General features: G+C 37.5%; 1 protein-coding gene across 1 annotated transcript in view; it reads right to left on the bottom strand.

Annotated features, from left to right (window-relative positions):
• Nucleotides 1–14,422, bottom strand: part of LOC128862813 (cell adhesion molecule Dscam2-like) — a 187,089-nt gene that overhangs the window by 108,721 nt on the left and 63,946 nt on the right. Inside the window, 2 exon segments of the mRNA XM_054101566.1 lie at nucleotides 3,651–3,800; nucleotides 8,610–8,771. Of these exon segments, the coding sequence (XP_053957541.1) occupies nucleotides 3,651–3,800; nucleotides 8,610–8,771 (312 nt within the window).

The following is a 14,422-nucleotide window of genomic DNA, read 5'->3' as shown; positions in this document are numbered from 1 at the left end:
TCCCGCTGAGATCTATTCAAAAATGTGTCTGATTTATTCAGAGTTGAAATAGTAGTAAAGCAGGGCGGCGCGTTGTCTACGCTTGGGTTCAATTTGATCCTAGACTATTTACATGTAACTAAAGATGTTAGTCCATCAGAGGCTATATTCACCAAAACTGCCTAAATATATGGCTTTCTTGAATACCTGGTCATCCTAATGAGAAATATGAATATTCTAAAAAAAGTATTCTAAGCACTCCAAATGAAAACAAAATTCTTTGGATTAAAGATCAATGTGAGTAAAATGAAATACCTCACAAGACTTAACCCGTTGAGAAAAGCGCCAGACCTCACACTTGGTGATCATAAATTTGAACGCGTGGATCAAATTAAATAGAACAGATGGTAAAACAATTGTTGTCCAAGACCGTGTGCGGGCTGCAAACAGAGCTTATTCTGCGCAAGTTAAACTATTTAAAAGCAAGCTTTTGAGTAGAAGAACGAAAATCGAAATATATAAAATATTTATTCGACCACTGGCAACATATGGATATGAATCCTACACACTTAAAAGCATATGCAGTTACACAATTAAGAGTATTGGAAAGAATATTACTGAGAAGAGTACTGAGTCCAGTACGAGAAGAAAATTGTATCTCTCGCATCAGATAATAATAACGAGCTAGGGGAATTCCTACAAGGTGAAAAGGTCGTGCGGTTTGTTAAGTCGCTGCGCATTCGATGGCTAGGACACGTTTGCAGAATGCCAGATGAAATAATATCTCGCAAAGTTTTGTATGCTGGCATGTGTGGTGAAAAGTGAAGAGGGCGACCGCGGAAAAGATGGTTAGACGGCGTTGAGGACCATCTAAGAAGCGTAGGGCCGACTAACTACCGTAGTATGGCTATGGATCAAGATAAAGAAAAATTGTGGAGGAAGTTAAGGTTCACCTCGAGCTGAGGATGATGATGAATAAAGTGAAATTTTGAAGTAGCTCAAAATTCTCATTGATTTTTGAAATTTTTTTCCTTGATAGTTTTGCGTATTCTTTCTGCATGCCATTTTTTCCTATATTGGAATCATATATTATTATATATTTGTAAATACGCAACGCTAAAATATTTAAACCCCCTTCCTAGGTGTACCGCTTGGTCGATTCCAAAGAAACATGCACCGAAATGTGAATCCTGATATAAATACGAGTATAGGGGGCTTGGCATCTTATATATAGACCAAAGTGTGAAAACCAATATACCTCTAAAGTCTATTAAGCTAGTGAACTGAAACTTGGCACGAGTGCATAAATTAATATATATACACCATACTTGTGGTTAAAAGTTTTAAGTATTGGAAAAGGGGGCGTGGCACTTGCCATATTAACTGAAATTTCCAAATCGCTTTTCTCCAGAATCACACATGCTAAGATAACGAAAGTTGGTACAGTTACACAAATTTCCAATACCTGCCTTATGGTGAAAAGTGCATTGCAGCTGCAATACAAATTCAAGCCTTCACATAGCTTTTCTCTGAACCCTTTATGCTATGATACTAAAATTTCACATAGTTAAAAAAATTGTGGATGGCGTGCTTAACGTGAAAAGCATTAGATATTGGATAAGGAGGCAGGGCACCACCAATAAAAGCAAAAATCTCATAACATGACTCTGGCATATTTTATCACAGAAAATAATTAAAAAGATGCTTTTTGAGCTCTGGAATCCCAAACAAATTCAATCCTATAAAGAGTTTCTTCAAATTTCTCAAGATACTCTCTATGATTATTACGAGGGTCGTTTGACATAGTCTTCTTTTTTGACATAGTCTCCTTTTAGGCTTATACACTTCGTCCAACTCTGTTCTAATTGGTCGATTCCTTTCCGAATAATAGGATTTGCGTAAGTCTGAAAAATAGCCCATCGTTTCTGCAATCACCTCCTCGTTTCAATAAAATCGTATACCCGCTAACCATGTCTTCCGATGGGGGAAGAAATAGTAGACCGAAGGATCCGACTGAGTTTGAGAATAGGGACGATGGAAAACGAGCTGGAACCCTATTTCCATTAATTTTGCGACCACAACTGCTGATGCGGCCAACCTTTACCTGCTCACAAGCGGCCAACCTTAAAAAACGCTTTTTCTATCATTTGATGTTTCATGATCGGAGTTCCGAACCTACTTACGGAATGTGGCCGCATGTATAATAGAAAAAGAAATAATAAATTATGAATTGTTTACTCATGCTTTTTTACGTTCATCGTTCATCGTTAATCCTTCAACCTCCTCCAACCTAAGTTCCTTCAAATATAATCTCGATTATTAATAATATAAAACTCAGATTTACTTTACATGCTCAGTTATATTTTCAATTTCTAGGCCTTTGTGCTAAGACAACCGTAAATACCTACATATATTTATCACCATCACGAAAGAAGTTGCTTAAATTTTGCTCAACATTGTACTTAAATATATTGTGTCAGCATCTAAGTATGAGCATCTGTTAGCAACAAAGTGCTCATTTGCTGCAAAACTATCACAACTCAAAAAGAAAAATAAGTAATTTAATGTAAATTAAATAGGAAAACAAATCAAAATATATTCCTCTCTACTTTGAAAGAATTTTCCGCCGGCATGTGAATGTGTAATATCTTGTTCAGGTAAAGCTATCTTGAACGTTGGATCTACCATACACATTTTTAGACTTTTTAGTTATGAAGTTTCAGCAGTAATGTTACACGGTATTTGCATGTATGTGTTTGCATTAGGGTGGATCCTCCATATAAAAAAATTGGTTCTATAGGTCTGCCAGAATTATAAAATGTGCTATATTTTAAGATTACCACACAAATGTTTCGCAAAAAATTGTGATTTATGTGAGTAGAACCGACTTGAGAGTATGTCTGAAAACCTCATTACTATGATTCCGAAATTTGATTGTAGAAATTGTTCACAATTCTTAATTCTTTTGATTGTATAAATTATCCGAGCATGTTGTTGTGGATTCGAAACAATGAATACTGTCAACCTTAAGACCAGTCCCATCTAAGAGAGCCAGATCACCCACTTCTTTTGTTCCATTTTCCTCTACTGGGGTTTCCTACTTTGTAAGGTATCCAATCTCTGGCTGAGGTTAACAGTTGCACCGCTAGAACGTTTCAAGTTGGGAGCGTGACAGTAAGAGTTGAGGAAACATGTCTTAAATCAATATTAAAGTTGTTCATTATTGCCCTTTATGAAGAGTGGAAGTAATGGTTTGCACTAGACCGTAGACCTAATGATGATGCTAATAACATTTTAGGCATATTATGCAGACTCCAAGCTTAAACTCTTTTGCCTTCATTGTTGATTTCATGGAAAAAATATTAAAAAAAACTCTATTTGCAGAGTTACTTTCAAATCGGTCCGACTCACATAAATGTTAATATTTTTGTAAAATTTTTTAGCGTGGATCTTAAAATATAATAGATTTCATTATTCCAGTGGACAACGCGCAAAGTTGTATTTTTTTGTGTGGCACCCTAATGTACTTCTATACATATCCACACATATGGGTAAATGTGTATACATGAGGTGTGGTGTGTGAGGTCAGGCGTGCAGGCCTGTTTAGAAGTTTCATTCTCAACATGCTGCTGCCGTTGTTGTTACTGGTGTTATTGTTGTAGCTGACTTACCAGTCAATTGAATTTTGCCCATATTGCTGCTCACAACAGAATCCTGCGTTAGCTTGTGATGGGTGCGGCAGCGATAAACTTTATGCGCATCGGTGCGTGTGATGTTGTAGACCAGAAGTTCGCCAGTCGGTAGCATATGATTTTTGCCATCTAAAAGTGGACGAAAAACAAAAAAATTGGAAATAAAATGAAATTGGCAAAACAGTTACGCTTCAGCGCAGATGCCGAATGCTATAAATTTACTTGTTTGTTTTAGTTGTGGTGTTTGTTTTAAATGGGACTATGTTGTCCAACTTTTTTCTGTACTTAACTACATACATATTCATGCATCCGCAAACACACACTTACACAAATGTCTATGTATTTAAATAATAGATACAGGTTTGGGGGGAAAAATAATAAAGGTTTCAACAAGGATATGTGTTGTTGGACGGTCGAATGGCCATTTGAAAGGTGTGGTGTATTCACTCTTCACACCTAAAAGCGGCAGCGATAAGGAGTTGATGGCTGGCAGTGTAGAGCACAGCGAGGACCTGTTAGTTAACGAACCAACAGTTGACTGGTTGCTGTTTTTTGTTTATGTGGGTTTATTTTTTTTTCATCCGGTGATGGAATGAAAACATTCACACATTGATGGACTGGCAAATGAAAGCCGAGAGAAAGGCAAGTAAATGTCTCACATTTCGAAAATAAAACGATAAAGGTTGATGCAGTTGATAACTTGAGTGGATGGCGGCAGATAAGTATCCAGTTACGCAGCCAGGTAGAAGTGACTACCACCAAAATGGGGGATACGTGTAGTTTAAAAACTGAATAGCTCTGTGACGCCATCAGTTAAGTTTAAGTCCTCTTCTGTAACCACCTACTGACGTTGATAAATTTAATCAGACATTTTCGGTAGTGTAGTATTCACTACGTAAATTTCACGTATGAGTACATTTTTGCTAAAATATTTATATGAATACTCCTGTACTAACTGCCACATTCAATCATTCGTTAACTGTTTGATCATGCTCGGCCTCTCATTTATAGTATATGCCTTAACGTCGTCCTTCGAGTGCGAAATCCTACAATTTTATGCAGTTTATCAATGGCAGATGAGAAGCCTTTCCCAGAAACATTTTCATGGCACACAGGGATTTGCATTGCATTACTTGCCAAGGGGCGACCGCTACCAGAAAAATAATTTCAATCACTTGACTTTTTTATGTGTACAGTAAGCATTTAATTCGGGATCAACAGCATAGAAATGGTACAACCCGCTCGGCTACGACGGCTGTTAGATAAGGGCTAGGTCAAAATAGAGCTACACTGACCATCCCACTTATAAACACGATGCTTACGTACTTTCGTAAAGAGTGCCAGGTCCACTCTACTGAGCATATCAGCAAATTTTCTGGGGCAAAGTACGAGCCACGACCACTTATACGCTCTTTCTAAGCTAATATTTGCCATATGATTTAATGACCTGCTGAAATTAAAATGCTTAACACTTCTTGACAAAGTTAGTCTTCCTCAAGAGTCCAAATACCTCATAGTCCAACTTCATTTTACTAAATCGTCGCGATCTTTTAACTTAAATAAATAAAAGAAATAGTTGGCGCGTATACTTCTGTTAGGTATCTGGCTAGCTTCTCCTCCTATTTGAAGTGTGCGTCTTATTATTGTTCCAGAAATAGAAGACCAACAGTTTTCAATCGACTGTAAACGGCAAATGGCTTTAATGAGAAGCTTTTTCATGACAGAAATACACTCTGAGGTTTGCCATTTCCTGCCGAGGGGTGATCCCTATTAGAGAAAACTTCTTCTATTATTTGATGTTCATGCAAAGAGACTCGAACCTACGCACTCCCAGCCCATTCGGTTACGGCGGCATCTTACTTAGTATGAAATACAGTTGCCTAGTAACAGAACGTCAGTTCTTTGTCCTTGCGGTGCGTCGTTGGAACCCCCTAATACAAAAAATCAAAATAATCAGAAGCACACCGCGCTTTAGAAATGAACTGCTACATAACTTTGTTGCCAATATTTGCTTATATGCACCTACATCTTTCTTTTTACCTTTCCTCTTCTCTGCCCATATAAAAAATATTCAGCTAAAATAAAAAAAACACGATTTCTACAGTCAGCTTGTGATACATTTCGTTTCCATTGAAAAACGGACGTTGTAATTGTGATGAGTGATTTTAACGCTCAGGTTGGTGGCATCAATACTGGCCTTTAGCATGTAATGGGAAAACACGGAACTAGTCATCTGAATGAAAATGGTGAACTCTTGGTTCACCACTGCAACAACAATAAGCTCCTGATTAAGAGCTAAACTTTTCCGTATAAACTTCGTCATAAAGCTACTTAGCGATCTTCAAAGAACAGCACAGCAAACCAAGTAGATAATTAACGCAACAGCACAACTTGAGGCAGAAGTCTCTTTGGACATCCGAACTTTCAGAAGCGCAATGGAATCTGGCAATCGCAAAAGTTAGGATGAGAGTTGCGGCTACAAACAAAACTGGCTCCCTAAATCGACTACTTTTCAACACCGAAGCGTTAAAACACACGCAAACCCGTACAGAAATTGAAAACTCCGAACAAGGCAGAAACACCATTTTGCGGTCCGTAAAACTGCATTTGTTTGGTGTGTGCAAAAATCTGCTAAAGTTCAATCAGAAGAGCAACAAAGCTTGGAAAAGCGATTCTGACCCTACGCTCCAAACGGATTTAAAGGAAAATATATTATATATAATACAAAAACTAGCTATTGCGTATACTGTGGCCACCATAATTAGTATGAGAAGCAATAATTTTGAAGAGGACACCCTCTCAAAAAATAGGATTATGAAAAAATCCACTATATCTAAACTTTTGAGCCGATCAGAGGAAGTATAGAGATTCCGTCTATAGTCTGAAATTTTAAAAAGTGCTTTTTGTTTGTTTTCTGTAGTTTATGAAAGGCCCGCTGCACAGCTTACACTATGCTCAGTAACTCCTACAAGTTTCGCAATGGTACCCCCATAATTTTTCGAGTTATATTATATGCGGTTGAATCCATGTATTTAGTAGTGAATCAATGAAAAATGTAGATATAGCGAAGTACTAGCATTAATTGTAAGTACTTGTTGCAACGCTAGAGTACGAGGGTCAATTGAAAAGTCCGTATTCGACATAGTCTCCTTTTAGGCGTATACACTTCGCCCAACGCTGTTTTAGTTTGTTGAACCCTTCCGAATAATAGGATATGTCCAAGCCTGATAAATAGTCTTTCGTTTCTGTAACCACCTCCACGTTTGAATGAAATCTTTTTTCTGCCAGCCATTTCTTCTAATTGGAGAATAAATAGTTTTCCGAGGGAACCAAGCCTGGAGAATAGGAGGAAGTGAAGGAAGTTGGAATCCCATTTTGTGGCTACAGGTGCTGAAGCGTGAGCTGGAGCGTTGTCATGATAGCAAAGGAAAATCACCTGACTACCCCGATTCAAACGAAGGCCAAACACAAAGAAATGGACCAATATGGCTGATAATTGGTGTGTGCTCTTCCAAGAGATGCTACTAACAAAACATTTCCTCGATACGCGTCAGTAGTGTCATATCTCTAATTCAAAATCCTTACTTATCTTAAGATTTCCACCATCAATAGCATTTCCAAAAATAGAATTTTGACTGCAGTGTTATCTGGGAAATAAAGAAAAGTAGTAACTAATTTTATTAAATTATATGACCTTAGGTAAGTAGATTAGATGGCAAGTGTACCAAGGGTATGAGACAAGTACCTCTAGATTGCCGTTTTGATACAATAATGTAGACCACTACCTGCGACAAACTTCACAACTTAAAGGAAGAAAAACCATCTACAGCCATCCAGTGCTGTTGATGTAGCGGAGGAAAGAAAAGGGATCTAGGCTGGAGACCTACCTCAAGATATCCTCAAAAGGCACAGTAAGAAACCTCAGGTGCCTAACCGCCAGACTCGGACATTTACAAAGAAAGTGTTCAACAGTTTCTTTCTCTGCAGGATCCCCACAGCTTTTGCAATGTAAGACCTTACTTTTAGAGAAATATACATTTTTGGAACTTCAGTTGCAAGTCGAAACCTTTAAATTTTATCCGATTGGCTCAATATGTAAGTAGTATTTCATGCTTAACAACCTCGTTGATCTAAGGCGAGTGTGATATTTTGCGCTTTCTGAATTCGCTGTGACGTCCTCACTGCGATTATCCCAACAAGAGTGAGAGAAAAAGTAAGCAAAAAGGCAATGCAAACTGTCAAACACAAGAAATTATATACACACACACTTTCTCGCCACAGCGGCTTTAGCAAAACAAAACAAACTGCGTTTGGAGGTATTTTTACAATTTGTGCATTCACAATTTAACTCGCAGCACTTCGCTTTTATAAGTTTGTTTAATTTAAAAATCCCAAAACTAAAAATTACAATGTTAACGAGTCATTTATTAAATATTTACAAAGACGTAATTTCCCTTCCATTTGCTTATTTCAAGCAATGACGTCAACCGGTTGTCAAAAAGATAAAAAAACATGTAGTAGCGCTTTTCGGAAGGCGCCACCTTTGGTATTCTGTACACCGTGGATCCAGAGTGTGCCTTTATTATGTAATATCACGAATAATATCAGAAATAAAGTACATTTTGATTGGAAATTTCTTTTGTTTTTTTTTTCAACACCAGATTTTCGCAATCAGTCTTTCTAAGCTTTTTTAAATCAAATTCAATCAGGTTCCGCTCAAAATCAAAAGTCATTTTCGGCGAAATTTTTTTAGACAAAAGAAAATTAACAGTTATTACAAAAAATTGATACAAAAACACGCCATACACTTCTATTAAAATTAAATGATTTTACGAGCTACATAAATCTCGTTCGGCAAATAGAGGAAAATTCTCAAAACAAGGTAATTAGGTTATGTAAATACAATATGTGCGTACGTATGTATGTATGCCGACTTACCTCCCTCCAAGGATGGGTATATATTGAAATTAGGTTCCTGTAGCCATGACGTTACCGTTACATACTCCTTTACAAACGAAGGTATATTGCATTTAATCAATACGTTGCTGCCAATAAAGCCACCTGGATTTTGCACTTCCGGCTCATAGCGTTGATTTACAACTACAAATTGTATGAAAAATAGAAGAACAATGTATGGAAATGGATTAATTAATAAAATTACACCAGAAGCGTCTAAAACTATTTATTGGCTTTGAGATGTAAAAACAAATACTTATTCTCGTTCACACATTTTAATATTTTTCTTTTTAACTACAATAATTTTTAGTGAATTAATTAATTTCAAAAGCTATTTCATGGGAAAATAAAAGGCATTTTCAAAACGCTGGCAAATTATATAAATATTACAAAAACCATACACTTTCAGATACAGGGCGGGGCAACGAGCGCTTGAAATTTTATTCAGCTATTAAAAACGGAGCATAATTTCACTTAAATGTCTTTCCCGACTGGCTTACGGTGGCCCATTCTGCCAATCTAATTCTGTCAATATTTTCGGGAGTTTCGGCATTTTTCTCACCATTCACAACTTCCATGGTATATTTCAACCTCTGAGTTTCCTCTGAATGGTAAGCGCAACATTTATTTTTAATATCCCCACATAAAAAATAATCTAATGGAGTCAAATCACAGCTTCTAGGCAACCAATTAACGCCACTGTCTCGGCCGATTAGTCAACTTTGGAAGACAGTGCACAAAATATCGACTGTCGTATGGAACCAAAAATGCATCTATGTAATCCTCTTCAATTTGTCGAAATGCAAATAGGGTTAAATGGCGACTTCTTGCTCATTTTCGGAAGAAAAAACGGTCCGAATTATGTTGTTGCCTCACTAAAGTTTGCACCAGAGTCTCTCATTGAAAACGCATCGGTTTCTCAATGACGACATGCGTATTTTCCGAGCACCCGAGGTAAAAATAAGCAATATATGAAGATATGATTTTTCCGTAAAAACGCTAATCTTGAATGAAGTATTCTGCAGTCCATTTATTCGAGCAAAAAGTGATTCTTTTTGTGGTTGTCTAACCATTAAATAAAATTTCTCATTCTCCACGGATATTATTTTATTATTATTATAATTTGTTGCTATGGCGCCGATTGGAGGCGCTTAGTGCCGAAACAAAAGATTATCAGTGGTGAAGATTTTTTGCTTTTACCCTGATCTGGGACCGTGTTGGGTTTTCAACATGGCGCATCTATTAAAGGTGGTATCGGTAAATCAGCTAATTTGTTTTTTTTCTTTCGCCGTGTTGATGCGGCTGTCAGCACAGAAAAGGCGAATTCATTCTTTGTTTTCTACTTTGTCGTAACAATCAAACATACAAAACGTTACCGTTGATCTAGTGCTACCACCTTTAATGAATTCGCCATGGTTTTCATCGACTCTTGGAGATGCTTTTTTTCAAGATCAATTGATTTTTGTTCACTTCCTGCTAGGAGTTGATCGTTCAAGCTCAACTTTGCAAATATACGTCGCAGAAACTAAGGCAATGAGAGTCAAAAACACCAGCACTAACCGCGTAATGATAGTCGGTTATGCAATCGTTTTCGTTAACAGCCTTTGTTACCTCGACTGCACTATAAAAGCTGAGGAAGAGGATGTCAGCAACAGATTGAGTAAACTAAGAGCCACATTCGGACGGTTTTGGAAATCTCCAAAAAACCAAGCTCAGGGTATTCAACGTTACTTTATGGCAGCGAAACTTGGTTTCCTTCAAAGGCTGTGATATAAAAGCTACAGTCATTCATCAACAAATGTCTAACGATAATTATCAGATTATTCTGACCAAACACAATAAGCAATGAAGAACTATGGGGGCAAACCAACGAGGAGCCCATATTATGTCAATTCAAATGCTGGAACTGGAGACGGATAGGTCCCGCTCTATGGAAACCATTACACAGCATTACGGAGTGGTCTTGGATTGAACTCCGCAAAGGCCATAGTCGATCAAAACACACCTGGCGAAGATTCACCCTGAACAATCTAAATTCAATCAAATCCACCTGCGATGCTGCTAAAGCTACGGCATAACATCGCATACGCTGAAAAATCCTTATAGAAGTCCTATGCTCCTTCGAGGAGTGAAGGGAATAAAAATAAAAATATGTTACGAATCACTGCAGCGTTTTTTAAATGAAATCTTATCTAAAAGCAACTCACCTAGTATAGTAAAAATGTTAGTATTTGAATCAACATTTAGGGCACCATCTACTTAAAGGATCCGCTTATTCCAGAGCGCGATCGTAGGGTCTCTAAAACCATGTGTAAACATTTGGGCAGTGAGCTGCCTAACTGTTGTTCATATTTTAAAAAGAATACGATACGCTTTTGATAAGATTTCTAACAAGGACTTCAAAGAGTTCAAAATTATCTTGAAGACGGAACAATGTGGACAAGAAGGCTATGACTCTCCCCAAGGAGGAGAAACCGCCTTGGTGGTCAACGGAACCATCTGAGCTTAGGGTCTCATACTGACGCATTTTTAACAGGACTAAAAGAGTTAAGTCTCCCTCGGGATGAGAACTGTGTAAAGTAGGGCTAGGAATATATAAGGCCGAAATTAGGAAGGCTAAGAGGGACTCTTGGAGAAGCTTCTCCAACAGCGGGGAGAACTGACGTGAGTCCTCTAGGTTTAGACGAGTACTCACGAGGAGTTCCGCTACCTTGGGGTACCTAAGAGACGAATCGGGACGTTAGGCGATGAGCGGCGAAGAATCACTGAAGTTACTTGGCGACACCCATTTTCCGACGAGCCCAGTATCTAGCAGCATCGGCCTGGGAAGCATTTCAATCTGCATCCGAGCCGGGGTTGGTTGCTGGATAAGCGCCGTCTGACTAGAGCCAATGACTCTTTTAGGCCCTTCGAGTCGCCTAGTCCTGACGGCATCATTCATGCCCAACAGCAGAAATCTGCGGAGATATCATGCCGTTGGTTGAGCCCAATCTATGCGAACTGCATAGCCAGGGGCTACATACATACCAAGATCATGGAGGACCGTGAGGGTTGTCTTTGTAACCAAGGCAGGGAAGAGCGCGTATGTCTCCTCTAAGGACTTTAGCCAATCAGTCTCTCATCTTACTTACTCCAAACCCTTGAGAGACTGACTACCCAACATTGTAAGAGAGCTCGGTGGAATTTGCCTTGCATTCAATTTTAAAAGATATTGAGGAGTCTCTTTATCAGAAAGAGTTTGCAGGGGGCGCCTTCCTCGACATTGAGGAGCCTTTAAATAACGTCCTTAGAAGATTTATCTATAGAATGCTTAACGACAAAATAGCAGATTGGGCGGTATTTCTATCCGCCGGCAGGTGAGTAGGAGTTCTCCGCAAGGTGGTGTTCTCTCACCATTTCTCTGGGTTGTTATTGTGAATGCTGGTGGAAAGCAGATGTAGAGTTTGAAGTTGGCTTATGACACTACTATAGTTTGTCAAGAATAGAGCAGTATTCTGGTAGTCTACGTATTACTTCCGGTGTATGAATTTATATCTCCGAAAGCGTAACCGAAAAATCGGTATTATAGTAAAAAAATCTATCAAATTTGGGAATAAAAACACAAAATAATAATACACTTTTGCATGAAAGCACACACGGGCCATACAGGATTCGTATTAATCTAAGTATTTACGCTCATGCTACTCTATGCACTGCCTGAATTAATAAGAATAAATACTAAAAATATGCTAATAACAGACAATTTTTTCTAAAATTTTAAGCCGTGCTTTGTTTTGCTGCTGCCAGTGGTCTATATAACACACATGCGTCTGTATACGTCTGTGTATGCACGTGAATGCATAATGTTGGCAGAAATTCCTAATGCTTAACTCATTCAAAATGCCTTAGTTTGACGCAAATAGGCCTTCAACTCGGTTACATGAAAAGGTTTGGTACTACGAAGCTTAAAGTGGAACCCACTCCTGCATCTGCGGCACTTTGCGCTTCCTGAGGTTTTCATACCACAATCTACTACTTTTTCATTAAAACAAGACAATAGCATTTTACCAAAGAGTTGAGCATAATCCTAACTAGTTTTGCAACATTTTTCAAAATTATGCCAATGCCATATGCCAAAAGTAATATTGCAAGAGCTTACATGTTTGCAAAGATGTACATTAGTGGATGTAAATAAAAGTTGCTTGAGCACATATGCACTTACATATGTATGTAAATGCACTTAGCAACGAGATTATGAGTACAACAGGGTGACTCTCATAGGTAGTTTAGTTTTAAGTGAAATAGTTTCTATATTAGGCGCCTTTGATTCCATTTTTCGATATATTATATTAGGCGCCTTCTATGCTCGCTACCTATGGGCTCTGCTCACGTGACGAAAAATTTGTATGTGGAAGCAACAACAAAGTTATCAAGTAAGTTTCGCCCCTAGCGAGTGTAGTTATACCTCATAAAACTTGTATAACTCACTATTGTCAATGCTGCCGACTCTCTTTCAAGAGAGTTTCATTAAACCGTGTTTATAAAGGGAGACTTTTGTTGTTTCAACTTTGCGAATTCTCTTTTGATGTTCTCGTCGTCACATTGAGAAGAGAGTCTACATGGAGAACAAAGAGAGTGTTGCAGGTGTACGAGCATCATAAGTAACGAGTTGAAGCAACCCATGAATGATAGAAACAAGATTGCGCCCATCAGAGAGTGTGTGACGTCGCATTAGCTGAGTGCAGTGTTGCGAACCATTTGCTCTTCGCAATAAATTTAGTGCTTTTTTATAACAAAATGCGAAAATTTTTAAGTTTGGTGTTTGGTGTTTGTTTCTTTTTTTTAATTTCAAGCAACCGAAACTTTATGTAAAAAAAACTATTATTAAACAAAAGAAGGTTAAAAAATGTCAGAAGATTTTAGTGTTAATGAAAATTTGTTGGCTCTTATAAAATTTGATATTTTGAAAGTGAAAATTTAATTTTTTGCTCCAGTTAAGGTTTTGTTAGAATATGAAATCTTCTTCTCTCAACTCTTCTTAACATTAAAAACCTTTTAACATATTTTAAAAAGCGTTTGAATTTACTGAATGCGAATTAAAACTATAAAAGTGTATTCGTTTCTTAGAGTCCTCAATCCTTAGTGCGACGTAGGGCATCAAGAGGTGTATTCATAGTAAAAATAAGCACAAAATACCAGAAAATACTCAAGAAACCATAACGACATTTTTACAAAAAGGGAACCTTATCTTGTTACACAACCTGAAATATAGCAAAAAAGTCGTTCCCTTAACAAAAGAGTTTCTCTTAACAAAAAAGCTCATAAATCCAATTGTACATATCCATAACACATTTATTTAAAAACGAACGTTTTAAAGACGATTTGTCACGCATACAAAGTTTTTTCATTAAAAATGTGGTGTTTTACTTTCTTTAAATAGGCATTTTAGTGCGTTTTTATATCGAAAGCTAGGCAACACTGCAGTAGCGAGAGAGATTTGACTGCTGAAAGCAGAAGAACACCAACAATGACCGCAATCTCTCGGCAATGCAACCAGATGTTAAAAAATAGTAAAGCTAAATAAAACTGAGTAAATTATAGAACTAATTTAAAAAAAAATTGTATATCTTACAAAATTATAAACATTAAATTTTTATTAGAACAGGCTAGAAAAATTGTATGAAGAAAGAACTAAAAATCCGAAAGTAAATAACAATAAAATGCTAAATCAAGTTATGAAAATGGTAATCTGGCTATACTGGCGCTAATACGACGTCACCCATTGTTGAATTCGCTGAGCGCAAAGTAACGGTACC

The sequence above is a fragment of the Anastrepha ludens genome, chromosome 5 (genome assembly GCF_028408465.1).
Source record: "Anastrepha ludens isolate Willacy chromosome 5, idAnaLude1.1, whole genome shotgun sequence".
Lineage (NCBI taxonomy): Eukaryota > Metazoa > Arthropoda > Insecta > Diptera > Tephritidae > Anastrepha > Anastrepha ludens.
The sequence above is the reverse complement of the archived record's forward strand: the minus strand, read 5'-3'. Positions and strand labels throughout refer to the sequence as shown.